The sequence below is a fragment of the Paroedura picta genome, chromosome 2 (assembly GCF_049243985.1).
Source record: "Paroedura picta isolate Pp20150507F chromosome 2, Ppicta_v3.0, whole genome shotgun sequence".
In the NCBI taxonomy this organism is placed as follows: domain Eukaryota; kingdom Metazoa; phylum Chordata; class Lepidosauria; order Squamata; family Gekkonidae; genus Paroedura; species Paroedura picta.
The window spans coordinates 75,123,563-75,142,888 of NC_135370.1; the positions used below are offsets into that span (position 1 = coordinate 75,123,563).

General features: G+C 44.1%; 1 protein-coding gene across 6 annotated transcripts in view; it reads right to left on the reverse strand.

Moving 5' to 3' along the window:
• SPTB (spectrin beta, erythrocytic) overlaps positions 1-19,326 on the reverse strand; it is a 126,131-nt gene that overhangs the window by 35,537 nt on the left and 71,268 nt on the right. For all 6 annotated transcript variants that reach the window (XM_077320860.1, XM_077320863.1, XM_077320861.1 and 3 more), the window contains 13 exons: positions 18,221-19,091; positions 16,858-16,995; positions 14,441-15,197; positions 13,832-14,034; positions 12,825-12,915; positions 11,041-11,187; positions 8,670-8,933; positions 7,152-7,367; positions 6,833-6,922; positions 6,069-6,353; positions 2,805-2,935; positions 2,395-2,599; positions 1,625-1,999 (listed from right to left, as the gene is read on the reverse strand). In XM_077320860.1, coding sequence (XP_077176975.1) covers positions 1,625-1,999; positions 2,395-2,599; positions 2,805-2,935; positions 6,069-6,353; positions 6,833-6,922; positions 7,152-7,367; positions 8,670-8,933; positions 11,041-11,187; positions 12,825-12,915; positions 13,832-14,034; positions 14,441-15,197; positions 16,858-16,995; positions 18,221-19,091 — 3,773 coding nt within the window. The remainder of the gene's footprint in view (positions 1-1,624; positions 2,000-2,394; positions 2,600-2,804; positions 2,936-6,068; positions 6,354-6,832; positions 6,923-7,151; positions 7,368-8,669; positions 8,934-11,040; positions 11,188-12,824; positions 12,916-13,831; positions 14,035-14,440; positions 15,198-16,857; positions 16,996-18,220; positions 19,092-19,326) is intronic.

Sequence of the window (19,326 nt, forward strand, 5' to 3'; positions counted from 1 at the left end):
CTCTCCCCACAACAGACACCCTGTGGGGTCAGTGAGGCTGAGAGAGCACTGATATCACTGCCCGGTCAGAACAGTTTTATCAGTGCCGTGGCGAGCCCAAGGTCACCCAGCTAGTAGCATGTGGGGGAGTGCAGAATCGAACCTGGCATCCCAGATTAGAAGTCTGCACTCCTAACCACTACACCAAACTGGCTCTCTAAGATCTAATAAAATCAGCTGCACTGACCAGTCTAGGTCCAGCTTTCTCCAGAGGCCATCTGTGAGGGTGACCTGAGCAGTCTCCACTCGATTGCAAAGTTGAAAACCAGATTGGAAAGGGTCAAGAGCCGATGTTTCTTCCAGAAAGCTCTGTAGTTATTCTGTGATTGCATACTCAACTACCTTGCCCAGAAATGACAGATGTAACACGGGGCAGTGATTGGCAGGGTTCTTTGTATCCACCATAGGTTTTCTCAGAAGCAGCCTGACCACTGCTTCCTCCAACTTTTCTGGGAATGTTCCTGAAGATAGGGACAAACTGACAATATCCTGCAGAGGGATCTGTACCTTCTTGCTTTCACCAGCCAGGAGGGGCACAGGTCAAGGGGGCAAGTGCTTGGCTGAACAGCTGTCAGAGTTCTGTTCCACACCGGCCCAGAAGAATGTACTGAAACGGCCAAAGTAGGACACTGAGACGGCCAAGGGGCCTCCAGTTCTCTACCTGCATCAAACTTAGCAGCGAAGTCCTGGCCAAGTATCAAGATTTTCTCCGCAAAAAAGCGTGCAAACACCTCACAGCTAATGGCCAATTGAGGAACTTCTGACAATCCACTAAACAGGGATGCCAGTGATCTAGTTGAACTGAATAACTGTGCTGGACAAAAGCTAAGAGAGGCAAAGGAAGCCACAGTCACTCTTTGTGGACTTCCCTGCCATTTCATAGACAGTCATAAGTGTCCTATAAGATGTCCTTGAAGCTTTGTCACAAATTTTCTGCTAAATTTCTTCTGTCTCAGTTCCCATTTCTGTTCATGCAGCTCCTGCGTGCACCAAGGAGCTGGCTTAGATAGGGAGTGAAGAGGATGTCAGGGAGCAATTGCATCAATGGCGTCGGAAAGATGGACATACCAATCTTCCACCAGCCTAACAACTGAGTTGTCAGCGGGCACTGGATCCCGCAGAATATTCTGGAATCCGTTAGTCTTCTTGCAGAAGCATCTATCTGCTCTCTACCAATACAGGGTGGCAGCGGGGTGCTGATCTGGACCTTTAGAGCAAAGTGGCCTATGGCATTCATGTGGCTTGTACTAAACCCATCTGTACCCCCATCCCAAAGATTAATCCAGGGTGTGGCCTGCTTGATGTGTGGGACTGAACCCAAACTGAGATAGTTCTAGTGTCAACATGACAAACACCAGGTCCAAATCCTGCATATTAAGACATTGTGCCAACATTCAACATACCAGCACATCATACCAACTATCCCTTTAGCATAACATGCCTCCAACCTGAGACCCTACTAAGTTGCAAAGTAAATTAACTAGCAAAATGAGGAAAAATCCTGAAGCATACTCACATATATATTTCCTAATGATCACACTTTGCACTATTGGTTCTCCATGCCTTCCATTCATGAAGTGCTTACCTGAACTCCCAGCAAGTGGATGTCACGCTCAAAAGCTGTGTGTATCCTGTGGAAAGACTCGGCTGTGTTGACATCTCGGCCCAATTCCTCAGGTAGCTCTTTGTGCTTCTCCTCTATGAGAACCAGAATCTCACCACCATCATAGAAGAACTTGTGTAGTTCATAGGAGGCAACCAACAGCTGTTTCCTGGTGTCAGTCAGTTCCAACAGATCACCCCAGCTCTCATTCAGACTGTCCTTCATTTCTGCAATCATGGCAGCCTCCGGGTGACCAGCATCAATCAGCTGATCAATTATGAGATTGACATTGTCCACCCGCTCCTGCCCGATGCTTCCAGTTTCCATGGCAAAGTCATGGAACTTTTCCCGGAGCAGCTGATCAAGAAACAAACCAACATGAACATATGAGCACGCTAAGCATTCTGGCCCCATTCAACAATGGATGCACTTTTCATAGTTTAATAAAAAATGGTAAAACATTGCAATTAATATCTCATACGCCTGTATATATTCGATACACTCTTGTGCTCAGTCATTATAACAGATACCCCTGCTTATAAATGACCAGTCTTTCCACCAGCAATGTACAGGTTTTACTGGGTAAAGAGCAATTCAAATGCACCCAGCCATCTGACAGCAACTGCCCTCCCAGCTGCAAAGCATCCCTGCTTACAGTCTGTACTCAGGCACAGTCTGTACTAATGCTAAGAGGTTAAGAAACACAACCATGATGGCCAGCGCCAGTACATATTCTCTCAAAGCTTGCTCACAGTGACATGGTCGAGGTCTTGTCCCATCTCTTGGGATGAAGCCGCTACATCTCTCTCAGCAATCCACTGCTCAAGGTCATCGACTTCTCGCTTCAGCTGAAAGAGATGGTACATGTGCTCCAGCTTATGTTTGCGTTCCTCAGCCAGATCCTTCAAGCCTGCATACTGCTTGTCTACTTGCCCCTGCAATCGGATGATCTGCTCCCTAGGAAAGACACACACACAAAGTTTTGAGACAAGTTTTAAGTCAAAAAGAAAAAGAAATAGCAGTAGATATGCATTGGACTAGAATTCTCAATGTAGTTTGTAAAATGATGTGCTGTATGACCTTAGATCAGTTTTCTTTGGACTCCTGGCCATTACCTGCTACAACTCCCCAAACTTAAACAGCATTAATTATAGCTACATACCCTTCTGGATGGCCAGTGGAGAGCAGCTTCTGAGCTCGGCCAGCCAGCTGTTTGATGTTCTTTCCATAGTCTTCTATGGATCGCTGTTGCCGAAGATGTCTCTTCAGCATCACAATCCCACTCTCTTCATCCTGGAACCACAAAATCTTTCAGTAATTCATGAGGTCTTGTCTTGCTTCACAGTGGAGTCAGTCTCAGCTCCCACAGGATGCAGGTCCTATGTACACTTCCCTAAAAGTAAGCTCTGCTGAACTCAGTGGGACTTGCTTCTGAGTAAATGTGCACAGGGTGCATGTTACCCATGTCTGTTGATAATGTCCACCAATCAATGCTCTTTCCCCAGGAAGGTCTTAGTACATTGTTTCAGTATGATTTTACAGTCATTTTATATATGTAATTTCTCCAGTAAATATGTTACAGAACAGAGATAGGAAGAAGCTCTAGATCCAAGGGGAACAAATCTTTCAAAAGCAACCAATCACTTCCATTCCAAAAGAAAAAACGTGTTGACGTGAACGACTCAGAATTCCTGGAGACTGGTTGGCACAACATCACTCTAAGTGTGCATCAGAGAACCATAGAGTTGGAAGAGGCCATACATGCCTGCTCAATGCAAGGTAAGCCTAAAGTATCTGTCCAGCCACTGCTTAAAGACTGCCAGTGAGGGGGCACTCACTACTTTCTTAGGCAGCCTTGTTATCTCCTTGAATGGCATGCTTCTCTTTGTCTTAGCCTGGATCCTGGATCCTGGCCCCTGACCCCTCCTCTCTCCCTCTCTCTGCCTTCCATGGAGACACAAGTCTCTGTAGGCCTTTTCTATATATACAGTGCCAAATTGGCCATCTGTGACAGGGAAGGTGTTAGGGAAAGATTAGGCTTTTTTCTTCTTTTAACTGCAACCTGAATGTGAACTGGATCTATTTGAATCAATCTGTTTTTTGCAATATACCTCTTGAGAGATTTATATATTGCCCTCAGTATCACACTTGTATGACTGGACAAAGCTCTGATATACTAATGATATATCCCAATAAAAACTACTTTTCTTATATGGGTCATGACTGCTCTCTCCCCAGTTTCCTTCACCTAAAGCAGCCTTTCTCATCCATTTTACCATTGAGAAACCCCTGAAACATACTTCAGGCTTCAAGAAACCCCAGAAATTATGTCAGCAGGCCACACCTTCCTGCCACACCACTAGAAATCACATGCCACCTGAAGTGTCATCTCCCAGACTCTCCCACCGGATGTGACATCACAGTTGTCCCCTACTCCCCCAATGCCAGAAATGGCCCAGCGGCCTACTCCCCTTTCCACCCTCTCTTGGCCCATTTTTGTTAGCCATTTTTGGGGAGTGGGGCAGGTCAACATAACCATATATACTCATACCACCATATACATTATTTTTAAAAAACACATTAAAAATAATTAGCTCCCACCCAATTGGGGAAACCCTTCTGGGGTCTATGAGAAACCCCTGGGTTTCAGGAAACCCCTGTTGAGAAAGCCTAAAGGAAGACTCACGAAGACCACAGTATGGGCACTCCATAATTAAAATTTCCCACATTCTTTAGAAAGGCCAAAAGCAGCTGCATGTTTGGGGATGAGACAATTAACATACACCCTCCTAATTCCACACCCCACCTTTGCCTTTAGCTTCCTAAAACACAACACAAGAACCTCATCACAGATCTTCTAAGTTACATCTGATTTGGCTTTCTGCTGTAGTCTATTGTACATAAAGTAACTCATAGCAAGCAGAGCTCAGACAGCTTGAAAATCAGCATACTAATACCCATTTAAAACCGAAAGCTGAAAATGGTTACTGGAAAATGGTTACTGCCACTGTGCTCAACAAAGTCTGAACAGCCCGCCACCAGCTTATGGAGCCCTCCCCAATGGAACTGGTTTGGCCTCCAGAAGAAGAGCCACTTATTTTGGAGAAAGTCTCCTTAGGTTAGAGGAAAGGCTCAGACTTTGCAGAGTAGCATGGGAGGACACACCCTCATGAGAATTAACAGGTATTACATATTTGCATATATTTGAGAGATCTGGACTGTTGCATATTTGTGTTGGGCGGAGAACATTTCTCACCTCTGTGACCAGTGAGCAGTTCCAGTGTTTACTTACCGAGGCCAAAGCTACTACTACTAGCACTGTAATTTCACCTCTCATCTCTTCTGGCATACCTCCCAAAGAAGTTTGAGGGGGAGCAGACGTGCTCCTTCATTCTTGGCACCCAACCTGGCAGAACGAGCTCCCGGAAGAGCTGTGGGCCCTCCAAGAGCTGGCTCAGTTTCAAAAGGCCTGCAAGATGGCCTTTCAACACGACTTGAAACAAGACATCGATGGGCTCCCCCTATATGGAACCCTCCCCCAACCAAAATTTGAAGGCAGTAAATGTCTGACGGCGAATCAGTTGGCATGTTTGATTGTGGAGGTATTTATGATTTCAAGTTTTAATGTCTTAATTTTATGATAATTTACAGATTACTTGTACGACATAGTTATCTGTGCGATTTTAAAATGATGGAAGCTGCCTTGAGCCAGCCTTCTGGAAGGGGCAGGGTATAAATCCCAGTATAAATTAAATAATAAATACTCCTGAACAAGGCTGGGGAAAATACTACCTAACTTGATATGAATATGCAGAAATTTAAAATATTCTTTGACTATTGTCCTTGACTCCTGTGTGGAAAAAGCACAGACATTCCTCACAGACTCAGCATTTTTTGCCACCGCCCAGGAGAAGCTCCTTACAGTCTTTCACTTTGCCTCTGTGCGCAGGCAAGCAAAGACACAGCGAATCCCACTGGATTCCATTAGTGCTGCTCTGGGATTGAGTGCGTAAAGGACTGAAGGAAAGGAATGACTCTTGTTTGGGTTTTATGCTTGCAAAATGCAGGGGAAAGTAACACCTGTGAAGCGGAGGTTTTGCTCTTCTGCCACTTGTGAGGCAAGAAGTTCTTACTGGAGAGAGTCTTAACCGGGGTAGACAAACTGGACCCCTCCAGATGTCCATGGACTACAATTCCCATGAGCCCCTGCCAGCGAATGCTAGCAGGGGCTCATGGGAACTGTAGTCCATGGACATCTGGAGGGGCCCGGCTTGACTACCCCTGGTCTTAACAGTCCTTGGCATTAGCAAGCATGCTTCTCTGACTCCACTGGAACGGGGCCCATTTATATAGGCCCTTGGAAAGAATAATTCCTCTGTCGCGCCAAGCATAGTGTGCTGATTATCAGTAAGTAAAATGCCCTTACCTTTGGTTTCTCATCTGTTACCATATAGAGCTCCTGCTCACTTATCCAGGATTCAGCTTCCCCAGCATCCAAATAATATCGCTGTGCCTCATTTGCTTCTTCCAGGCGCTGCAATCTTTTTGAAGCTTCCTCTTGAAAAGTCCCCCAGGTGTCTCTCAGTTGCTTAAGGTGCTCTTCAATATCCCTGAAGTCTCCATTCCCATCTGCTGCAGCCAGCATTTGCTCCCCTCTGCAAAGGATCTCTTCGATGCGTGGGGCATGTCCAGCAATTTCCTTCTGCAGAGTCTAGCAAAGAACAATTTTAAATGGGGGGCTGAATAAGTACAGAAGCACATTTGCTTTCTGAACAGAACTACCCCATCTGTTGGGGAGCCTGAAGAATGATCAGTGTAAAAGGCATGAAATATAGAGGAAAGATTCCAGAACTCAACATTCAGACTTGTGTACATGTACCCTTTCTCCCACACAACTGGAAATTAAGTTCAAAATAAAAGAAATCAAAGAACACATCCACTGGAAGTTTGCATGGGGCACCAGCACTGAGGCTCAATCCAGACAAGACTAAGTACCAGATCCCTGGGATAGCGGTTTTTGGCCTGTTCTATATGGGATAGTACTCATTCTACGGGAACATTCATTCTGTTTGATATCAGCTATACTGCAGTCAGCTCTGCAATATTTGAAAATATTAAGAAAAATATAGTCAACTTGGAAATGAGATTTCACTGAACGGGGAAAAGCACAGGGTAAATGGGTAGACTGACCTGGTTTTTCTTCATAAGCAACTGTACTGACAGGAGGTCTGTGCCATGGTCGATGGACTGAGCAAGGGGGAGACGTTCCTGCACCCAAAGCTAGAATACAGAATAATTCATATGTAAGTTAGAGTGCATCAAAAGGAAAGACCTTACTTTGCTTATCATAATGGAAGCATCTTGCCCATAAGTCCCATCAAGACTGACTGTGATGGAGGAACAGAGCCTCCTGTTCACTAAATCAGAACCAGAATGCCATGTCTACAGAACAATTAGAGAACAATTCTAGTTTTTACTAATGATACATTCAGACGATTGAACAGCTCACCAGTTCATCTGCCAGATCCCGGTCCAACTGGTATTTGGCCCTGGATGTCTCTAGCTCCTTCCTCCTCTGACTCAATGGCTCCAGAAGATCCTGGAAACGTTTCTCAATAACCTCATGCTTGCCATCTATTTCATGCATTTCTCCTCGGGCTGGAGGAGCCTGAGACAGCAATTCTTCCATCTCTCTCTTCCGCACACTTACTTGTTCATCCAGTCGCTGAAATGAAAGAATTTCTATTCACTAGCCATCTTGCTCACTTTAGATTTTCCATCCACTCAAGGCTATGGATCAATATTAACAAATGGCTCCAGTCCCAAAAATAAAGCATCAATACAATGATTTCCTCCACTCTTAAAGAAACCAAATAAAAGCTTTCGCCTATCAGCTATAGCCAGCCCAGGGTCATGGACTGGGATGATGCCTGTGGTGCACTGGGAGCAAGAAGCTAAGGCAGATTGTAGAGCCATGAAAAGATGGAGACCCGATGTATTTAATGAAGTGCCCATGTTGAAGTCTGAGTAAAGTCTGCAAGCAAATGCACCTGAATCTTCAGGTCAAGAAACTATACTCATAATGGTAGGGACTTTACATAGCTCCTCATTCCATCCTTACAGAAAGCACAACCAAACATCATAATTATATCTCTAATACTATTCAAGGAAGTTCTATGGAAGATGTTTCCAAACATTACTTTGTTAAACCTACCTTCAAAAGTTCTCTTCTGTCTAAGGGATAAAAATCTGCTAATCCTCCACACAGGGTTCTCTGTGCACAGAGAAAGAACCTATTTGGATCCTCTACTTCCCTTTAATATTGAATCCACCTGCTACACTCATCTACTTTCATGCAGCTGTGGACGTAATGTGCAATCATATTCCACACAGCATTCACCCGCACAGTGCTGGAGCCAGGTTGCAAACTCTGGGCTGGGAAACTCCTGGAGATTTTGGGGGGGGGGGGATCTCAGCAGGTTATACGATCATGGAAGCCACTCTCCAAAGCAGCCATTTTCTCTAAGGGGACTGATCTGTTGCCTGGCAACCTCTGCATGGAGGGTGGCGAACTAAGCAGGAGGAACACTCCCCTCCCTCTCCCACCCATTCCAAAACATTGCAATTTAATCTTGGGGATGGGAAAAGGAAATACAATGACATGTTCCCTACCATGCCAATCAGCAAATTTTGAATGCTTCCTCTATCAGAGATCATCTGCAAAAAGGTAACTTAGGCTAGAGAAAGGCTTCAGGATGCATTCCCACAGCAGAACTACAGGTCCCACAACATTTACTGTGCCAAAAGAAAATGTCTGGGTAGCCCCTAAGGTCCTTCATGTTTTCCACACTAAGAAAAGATGGCTGGGCAGTTTGAAGAACTACTAGGTGTGGGGGGGATTGCTTCACATTTGAAGTAGACTGTCCTGTATCACCACAATAGCCAGACTTGGCCTACCCATGAAAAGTGCCTGCCCATGTGCTTTTGAGCTGAGGAGAAAAAAAGAGCTAAGAGGTTTGTTACATACTTTCAAGTTTTTCAGCAGGATATTGACGCTGGTGAGATCTTTCCCTTGGACATCAGATTTAAGCTGGGCCTCCATTTCGCTGATCCAAGCACCGAGGTCAGCATAGCTCTGTGCATAGAGGTCAGAGCGGTTGGCCTCAAACAGGTGCTGAGCCTTTTCTTCTGTGGTTGCCTGCAGCTTATCCCAAAGCTGATGCAGTTCCACTAGCCGCTGGGAAACAGTGCTAGCATACTGGGGCTTCTTCTTCGCCAGGAGCTGCCCTTCCTGGAAGGAAAGAGTCAGACAGAGAATACCTAGAAGTATCTGTCAAATGCAGGGATTGGCAAATCCATCCCCCCCCCCCCATGCCCAAAGAAAATATCAATTGATAGAGAATATAGTGCTCTCTGAAATAGTTCCATTTAACTAACAGACCAACATAATAATGATTGCTGATGAACTGGGGACTAGATAAGACCCCTCCCCATTATTCTCTCCAGGCTTTGGCTAGCCATATTAGCACCAGCCCTTGGTATACAAAAAGCATTCAACTCTAAGGTAATTATAATTAATGTAATTCTTGAACTGCCTCAGAAAAAGGTACTCTATCCAAACATCAGGATTCACAAAAACCTGTCTCCTGGTGAAATGTTCTCAGTCTTTCTCAAGGTCTAATTCACATAACTCCCAAACCACAATGAAATGAAACATAGATTTGCTTTCTGTGAAACAACAGAACCACTGCATAACAAGAACTTCTGAGAGCTGGCCAGTATACACTGAAAAATCTGATGCCAGGATAAATGGTGACACAATGACACTACTATGTCATTATACTCCAAGATCAAGCTGTGTATCTTCAATCTTTTCTCAACTCACTTTCATGGCTTTCTAAACTGACAATATTTTTGGTTCCATTGGGAAGTTATTGGTTCACTGGGTGTTATCTCTTGAATGATGGTGAAGTCCTGCTGGTTTCTACAGAAAAGCATTTTTAAAACTGGCTTTAAATCACATTCCTTTGAGACTTCTTTTGATGATATCTATAAGTTCCACATACTACTCTATGCAGTATCAGGCAATCTCAGTGAACTATTTTGTTATAGTTGCAGTAGGATTCCCTGACATTTTAAATTAGCTGCAGACATTTCCTTCAGGGACTTTACAGTAAGGTGCACTGGAGCATTTCATCTGTCACAGTTGTTTTGAACTATTGCTTTTTCTGCATGGACAGCTTACTGCAAATTTTCTGAGGAGTCAAAACTTTAAGCTTAACTTTTGATTCGATGTCTGCTTTTATGAACCATTATTTTTTTCTCCAGTGTATTTATTCTGCAGCTAAGCCCCCACAAATGCAGTTGTCTTAATTTGTGTGGGAATATCACTTGTGAAGTGTGGGGGGTGGCATGCAAGGTTTTTTTAAATTGATGCAATTGCCTTATTGTATTTATGCAGTACTGTCAAGTAAGCACCTTCCATTTAAGTTTAAAAAAAAACCTCCTGACTGGGGACTAATTCTCCTCTCCCAATGATCCAAGTTTAGTGAGAACATCACGATGATAAACTCAGCCCACATGTAAAAAAAAAACACATAAAACTTTATATGATGGAACTAGGAGCACTGAGGAAGGGGATGGAAGGATGGCAGAAGAGGCAGATTGGAAGAAACAGCCTCAATATGGGCAGTGGAGGAGTGGCTTCTGAGAGGCAAAAAACAACGTGGGGGGGGGGAACCTGAGGGAATCATTATGCTCTTGAATTAGCTTTGGCTTGGAAGCAAAGTAAGGAAGAAAAACACCACAAAACTACTCTAAAAAAACTTGGGGAAACAACGACTGGAAAGCAAACAGAGCAATGAAGGGAGGAAAATCAATGCAGGATGAGAAAAAGAAAACCCAATAGACATGCATGGCAAAAGTGCAGGAAAACACCCATGCATAAAAGGCTTATATTGCTGACAATAAATTCAGATGGATAGGTGCTCTGAAGCAGCAGAACACAATCTGAGTCCAGTGACACCTTAAGACGAACAAAGTTTCATTCTGGGTGTAAGCTTTTGTGTGCATGACACTGAAGAAGTATGCATACACATGAAAGCTTATCCCCAAAATAAAACTTTGCTGATCTTAAAGGTGCCACAAACTTTGTTATATTGTTGAGGTCACCATAGATGGTACAAGTGTGCAGACTCCTGTTTTTGTAGTGTTACAGTTCAGCAACACATCAGTTTCCAGTGCTGGTTTCCCAGTTTGCAATAGTGTTACAGGAATGGCAGTGGAGGCATATTTAACCTTTCTTTAAAAAATCCAGCTCCCAAATATAAGAATAAACAATAAAGGGAAAGAAGAGCTAGTATAGGTAGTCAAGATATATCTTGCAAGAAACCACTTACCTCATCAACCTTCTCTAACCAGCCTTGGTGAGAAGCAAGCTCTGCCATAAAAGACTGATGCTTCAACCATTTGCTGTGTAAATTACGTGCTTCATCATAGGATATGTCTTGAGCTGTGAGCATTTTCTCATCAATCCACAGAGTGAGCTGTGAACAAAAGCAATGGCTATCAACAGTGAATGTGGACATCCAGTTTTTCCAGAGCTACCTTACTCTTTTGCTGAAACTCTAAGCCAGTGGTCCCCAACCTGCGGGCCGGTGCCCGGCGCCGGGCCGCAGCTCCCTCTCCCCGCCCCCCCCCACAGTAAAAAACTTCCCAGGCCGCAAGCTTGTGGCCGATGTGCGGGCGTGGCCCACGTGGGCGCGGCCCGATGCCCTGCCGGTCCCCAGCCTCAGTAAGGTTGGGGACCACTGCTCTAAGCTATATAATGAATGTGGGTGATGAGATTTGCTGAACTGTTTTTTAGTGCTCTGTACCAATTGACTCCTGCCTGCTTTAATCACTGATTATGCTCTGCGAAATTTCTTAGAAACATAGCACTGGAAATTATTTCAGCCACCTTCTATAAACACATTGTTTTATCCTCATATTAATACCCCTCTTATGCAACCAACCCAACTAATTTCACTATGGCCTTCACCAAATGAGGAAATGACCTGAGATTTTTCTGTGAGTACCCAAATCACACTAGGTTACACACAAAAAAACCCTTTCATTCCATTCCAGTGAAAAAGAGGTTGCTACACTGGGTCCCCAGAGCTATAAAGTGGATTCCCACAGCCAAAAAGCGCAAGCTTAGAGGAGAGCAACCAGCAAGCCATATGCCAAGGAAATGTGTGGAGCCGAAGTAGCGCTATCTCTGCCTCCAATCCCCACCCTCGCACCCACTTCCCTCTCCCTTCTCCTAGGGACAGGTTTGGGGTTTTTTTTTAAGCAAACAACCTGGAACAACTAATAGGCATTAAATTGTTTAGGCAAAGCAAAAACAACTCCCTCCCCAGTTAAAATACAAAGCATGAGTCTCTAAAGTCCGTCCCACAAAAAAATCAGGCTCGAAATTAATTTTTAAAAGATTCCAAGCTTATGATTCCAAAAGGGGTGGCATTAAAAAAAGCACAGCATCTCAACAGATTAGTTTTACTAAAAATAATAATAATAATTCGGTGGCATTGCGGGCCCTTTAAAACATGGAGAAAGGTGATTGGCTGCCTGGCTTGATTGACAGGCGGAGGAAAGAGCGCGCTGCTCTCTTCTGCCATTTCAAACAGGCATGTGGAGTTCTAAGAAGCACGAGAAGGCGGCAGAGGAAAGTGAGAGAGCCAGAAGGTCACTGGAGGCGCGTTATTTTTTAGCATTACGCCATTTAATTGGTGTAACGCTGTTTTTTTAATGTGCAGAAGTGTCCTTAAAAAGGTAAAGGTATCCCCTGTGCAAGCACTGGGTCATGTCTAACCCTTGGGGTGACGCCCTCTAGCGTTTTCATGGCAGACTCAATACGGGGTGGTTTGCCAGTGCCTAATCCAGAAATGAGTACCCAGAAAAATCCAGAAATGAGTACCCAGCTTGCTGGGGGGTAAACGGTAATGACTGGGGAAGGCACTGGCAAACCACCCCGTATTGAGTCTGCCATGAAAACGCTAGAGGGCGTCACCCCAAGGGTCAGACATGACTCGGTGCTTGCACAGGGGATACCTTTACCTTTACCTTTAATCCAGAAAACAGAAAACAAAGATAAGTACAGGCACAGCCTAAGTGGAAAGTAACAATTAGCACTGTTTCCTACCTCTTGGCAATTCTGTAGAAACTTCTGCAGGTCATGATTGTTCTTCAACAGCACATATGCCTCCTGAGATTTTGTGACAATAATTCTGTATCTGGAAACAACGAATAATAATGGTATAGTTAAAAGCAATTTCAGCTCTAACAGTCTCACTAGTACCTTATAACACACTGGGCAACATCCAGAGAGCCCAGTTATGTGCATCCAACAGGTCTTCTGGGATTTTCCCAAACTATTTTACATCAAAAGCACAATCAATCAAAACCAATGTTAGGCAAATATGAAGAGCTAGTTTTTGTGTATCCTGCTTTTTATTACCCAAAGGAGCATCAAAGCAGCTTACAATTGCCCACCCTTCCTCTCCCCACACCCGGTGAGGTAGGTGAGGTTGAGAGAACTCTGAGAGGACTGTGACCGGCCCAAGGTCACCCAGCTAGCTGGCTGCATGTGGAAGAGGAAGTCCCAGCTCTTTACCACTACACTAAGTTGCCTCTCATGGCAGAGTGCCATGAAGTTACAAGGGGAGGCTTGCCTATTCATCCATGCCTTATCTATATTCTTCCCCCACTGTACAAGTAATACCTTTCAAACTGGAACCAGAAATCAAGAATTGTAAATCACATTCATCTTTTCTATCTGTAGGTTCCCCAGGAAATATCAAACTCAAAAACGTTGTTGGTGGTAGTTTCAGGAGAGAGGCTATGTTGGTCTGCAGTAGAAGAGCTAGATTCAGGCCTGCTAGCACCTTAGAGAGCGACAAGGGTTTCAGGGCATCAGCTTTCAAAAGTCATCTGGAGGGAGTGCTGACTACAAAAAGCTCATACCCTGAAATTCTGCCTGGTGTCTACTTCTGGCCTCAAATCTGGCTCTGGATGATGGTATTATTCCTACATACAGACCTATACTTTCGATACACACACAGCCTTCCCTTCCCTTTGCAGTGCCTTCATTATGCATGAACGTTAAAGCAAAGCCCCAATGCACCACTGAAATGGTCCCACTGAAATTACCTCTCTTGAATCAGCTGAACCTTTTCCCTAACTTTATCAGAGTAAATATTTCCTTCAGCCACAAGTTCGTTCCCACTGCCCACCAGTCCAGTAATTTTTTCCTCATTCGCTTCCATGGTAGCAATGAAATCTTCGTATTTTCGGATAGCAGCTTCTGATGCTTCTAAGGTGTCTGGGGGCTCTATGTGAGCCAGTGTATATTCCTACAGCAGATGTTGGGAAGAAAACAAGTCATCTCGGGAATGCAGCACACTTTTAGTGCTATTTCAAAAAAAACAGTTGAAATCACCACACATCCCTCTGCAAAGCCTGACACCAACTCTACATGAAGACAAAGAATCCTATAAAATTCCAATTGTTGCAGGAGTTTTGCGGGAGTTTTGCGGTTTGTTTACAATGTCATGCGGAACATTAAATTAATAGTGTTTACAAAAGGTAAGACTTAGGCTACATTTAAGTTGTGCGGAATGGCCCTCACTGTGAACAGCATACACATTCCATAAGCATTTCCCAGTACAGCACCATCTCCTTTAAAAAGCACCCAGACAAAGTTTTGAGGTACTAATATAATGGGAATAAAATTACAATGAAGTGATGTTGCTGCCATACCTGATTGGTAAGGATAATTTCTGCTTGTTTTGCATCTTTAAGAAATTCCTGGAAGCCCAGACACTGGTTGAGGAATTTCTCCTTGCTATTCCACATTTTACACAAAGCATTCCAGCCAGTATCCATTCCCTGGAGCCTTTGCTCCAGCTGCTGGTACTCCACATCAGTTTGCCCATGAGTCACCCTCTCGCCTATCTCCTTGACGTTGCTGTAATCTTCCTTGTGTTGATCTATCTCTTCTTTCAAAGCACCATGCTGATGCAGGAGGTGTTCAGCTTCCACCAAGGAGTTGGGCACCTCCTCTGAAGCTACGCCCTTCTGTGCCTTGAAGAGCCATGCCTGAAAGTCATCTAAGTCCTGCAGAAACTTGTGCAACTTGCTAGCTTCTCCAAGAGAGGCCTCTTGGCTCTGCAACGTGTCCTGCAGGTCTTGCCAGACATCAGTGACAGCTGCCAATCGATGATAGATATCATCAGCTAAGTCAGGGTGTTCTTCAGCAAGTCGGTGTGCTTCCTGTTTTAGGGCAGCAAGCCGGGCCTGGATGGCTGCTAGGTCACGCTCAATGCCATATAACTTTCTCTGCATGGCAATCATGCCTGCCAGGTTTTTACCTAGGTCCTGTGTAGATTCTACCACTTTGGTTTTCTCAAGGATCCACTTCTTTGTTTCCTCACAGTCTACACAATAATTGTGAAGGCTAAGGGCAAAGTCCACAGCTTTCCGTCTCTGAGCCACCATCTCCTGGAATACCTTCCACCTAGGAAAGGCAGAGAAAAAGCATTGTTGTGTTTGACTACAAAGAGACAGTCAAAATTTTCTGCATCCATTGTTCCTGGTACCCATGGGAACACACTGAACCTAACACTACTACACTGGCAGATCAGCAAGAGAAAGAATATGCCACCCACTCAGGCATCCTTTCACCAAGCTTAGTATCAAATGGCATATCCTTTCCCTGCTCTAAGCAACGCTCTCCAATGGCTCTCCTATAATCTTGGGACTGAAAATCTGTGGTGTATATTCTTCTTCTAAAAGAGTTCATTTGTCTCAAAAGTGCTGAGTAGATAAATGACCAAGGTTGTAAGCTTCAGGTATTGTTTTCTACATGCTATTAACTAAGCTGTGAAGTGGAGACTCTTGGGATTAAGGAGCATTAGGCTCCTGCTGGGCGGACATGGGGCAGCTGCATCAACATGGACGTTAGAGGCTACCCAAATTCAAGGTATGCAGACATTATCTCACCTTGCCGTAATGCAGTTGGCCATTATCTATATGCCTGTAAGAATCAGGGGTCAGTATTTGGCCTTCAGCAGTATCCATGAGTGAGATGGAAAGAATACACAGCAGTATGTCTGTCCATGCTTCCTGTACTACTCTATCTTTTCAGACGAGAAATACATTTTTACTGTGATTTTCTACAGCACAAAGTGTTTAAAGGCTTCATAACTGATGACTCTTCAACACAAGCAAGCTAGAGCCTTTCCAAGATAGAGAAGGATATGCTACATATTATACTCGGCCTATCTAGTTACTTGAGTAAATATTCAAGTCACTGTATTTCTTGTTTACTTATCCACTAAACAACCCTTTCCTACTGAATGGATGTGTTTTGCAGATGTTTTTATGTTACATTCTGAGGCAACCAGATACCTCAAAAGGAGAGAAGGAGGACAGAAGTAACCAAAATCTATTCTTTCAAGTTACTATCATGAAATCAAAAGCAGTTTCATTCAGCAACAGACAGGAATAAAGTCAGATTTATTTTCCTTGATAATTTAAATCAATAATTTAAACAATTTAAAATTGCACTGATTTCAATGTTAGTGGGGCAAATGACATTCTCTAAGGGCCAAAATACACGATATGCCTAGCACATCCAAAGTCACGGGCATGTGACTGGACTTACTGTCAAACATACATAAGGGGAACTCTCCTTAAACATTGCTTGTTGTGGTAGGAGCCTCTGGTGTCCCTCCCACCCAGTTTTCACTAGTGGAAATGTCGGTGGAGGGACTGTTCAGTCCTTCCCTAGGGCATGAAGCCAGAGAAAGGGGGAGCAAAGCCCCTCCCAGCTGTTTCTGCTGGTGAAAGGGAAATCAGAAGGTCCTTCTCTTTCCTTACAGCGCTCCCTTCAGTCAAGGTGAATTCAGTGTACGTCTACCTGAAAGTAGGGTAATGCATTTGTGACTCAGCATGTTCCAGGGGTATTGTGTACTGTGGCCCAAATTCTGCCAGCAGTTTCCTGACAGCAGCTACCATAGAATTCCAAAGAAAGGCCAAAGAACAAATCACAAGTTTAGACCACTGATGTGAAGGGGGTTTTAGTCCCAAGCAGCACCTAGAAACCATATTTAGGGCACTCTGAGCACCCTGACATTAAAGCAGGCAGCAAACAACCTAATAGCCGAATGCCTTACCTAGCATTCAGATGCTCCTGGCACTGCCTCACTTTGCCACTGCGTGGGTGTCCACTTTCTATTAGGCCACTGGCAGCTCGATTGACCCCTTCAATCTGGGAAGACAGGTTATTCATTTCCTGCTCCAAAATATCAAATCTGAAATGAGGAATAATAGTTTCATTTATTATCTGATTTGAAGGAAATACAAAAAGACAACATATCACCTTCAAAAATCTCACTTAAAAGAATGAAATGCCACTTTGTTCTCTCCCATCTGGTGAGTCTCCAGGAAAGGAGAATTGAGAGGCAGCTGCTGAGAATGTCTTTCTATATGCCCTGGTGACCCTAATAGAGCACAGATGGTAAAAGCTTAAGGGGGTGCCCAGAATCAGTCTTAAAGTCTGTGATGGAAAACTCTCTTAAATGTACATGACTAGGCTATTTAAAGCCAAGCCTTATATTTTTAGTTGAGTCTTGCATTTAGACTTCACTCTTACACTTTCAGTATCACCTCACACATTACAATATTCCTACCATGGAAGGTGTTTTGATCTACTGGAAGATTACATGGAGACTAACTCATTCATGGTTTTTGCTGTGCAAACACATTGTGTAAACATTAGGGAGTTGCAGTGTATTGCAGGAAAAAATGCATGTATGTTCAACACATGCAATGAGATTTACATCAACTTGACATTTTGTTGTTAACTTGTGAGAGTCCTCAACATAACTGAGTTATAATTTGTTTATTCACTTATTAATTCTATGCTGTGTTTCTGAGCACCAGATTAGGCACAAGGCCTCTGAGTTCAGCTACACACACCAACCTTAACCCTAATTCTTCAGTCCATCAAACAGTAAGGTGTGGGTTTAGAGCAAATACTGAGGGGTTCTATGCTTATAGCTGGCAGTTACCCAAAAGAACTGCAGTGGTGTTTGGGAGGCCACAAATAAGGCAACACAGACCTTGCTCTTCACTGCCCTTTTTGCACCACTATTAATAACACAGAGACACTGAGATCATGTCTAGCCCACTTTTGAGCTAGGGCTGTCTATTATGTTACAGTTTATGAATGAAAGTCTGGGCACACTCATCGTGCAGGGCAATAATAGCCATGCCACTGCCTTCCCCTTCCAAACATGACCCTTGTGTGTAGAAGCCAGTCTGCACATCTGCCTTTAGTAACTTTTATTTGCTAGGAAAATGAGCAGCTCCATCCTCAAAGGGCTGTAGTCCTTGAAAGCCTATGGAACAATTAAATTTGCTAATCTCTATGGCACAAGAAGTCTCTTAACTCACTTACTGATGTTACACTCCCAGCTTAACTATAGGTAAATGTACTAAACAGTCAATGGATATTGCCCAGGGTATGGCTCTTACCTGTGCTGCACAACATCCAGGTCCTCCAGGGTATCAGGAATCTCCATTTGCTCCAACCATTTCTCCTTCTCACTCATCCAAAGTTCACACGCATCTGTCTCACTGAAAACTGTGTAGAGATCGAGGGCATCCTGCAACTTTTGCCTGCGCAGGTCTGCCAGGGACACAACCTCATTGTACATTGCTTGAATAGCCTTCAGTCTATTCTCACACCCTGGAACATCCCGAAACTCTGTAGGAAAACTCTGGGCTTGCCTGGTCAGATTGTCCATGACTCTCTTGTTATCTGCGACTTCATCTATGAGGTCCCTGTGCTTTTTAACAAGGGCTTGTGTGGAATATTCATCATGCCCTACATCATCACTGGATACCAGGCGATAGGCATCCTGCAGCCAGGCCATTAGGTCATCTGCATCCACCTGGAATTGGAAGAAGCTCTCAGCATCCTGCAGGTTCTTCTTGCGGAAAGCTGCCAGTTCTTGCAGCTGGGCCCAAAGAACTTTTACTTCCTCGATCCTACTACGAATTTTGGGCACTCCAAAATGCTTCTGAGCAATCATGGTTTCTCCCTCTTTGATGGTCTGTTGCAAATGGGTTTCCAGGCCCCGCAGCTCATCCTCAAAGGCCTTGTGTTTCCTCTGCAGGATGAGAATGCTGGTCAGGTCTTTCCCATAATCTAGGGAGGAATAAATCTGCTCTTTCTCCTTGATCCAGCTCTCAGCTTCATCCAGTTCCCAAAAGAACTGCCAAAGGCGTTTAGACTGCTCCAGGCGAGCTTTCCTTTCTGCAGCCAAAGCCATCAGCTCTTGGTGGCACATTTCTAGGTGGTTCACACGATCGCGTATTATCTTTGGGTCGCAAGGCCGATAACCTAAAGAAGTGTAGGCAGAAGGGAAAAGTAAATTGAAATGCATGGTACATCTTTCTAAAAGTCAAAGAGGATGAGACAATATCATTCTCTTACAGCATTTCCAGGAAATTTCGGAAAATTATCTTCAACACATATAATGCATATGGAATAGTTTTTCCTTATAGGGTAGCCTAGCCGTACAGAGATATTCGTTATAAAGAGAAAATGTATTTTGCAGTGTTGGAGAAAGGTAATG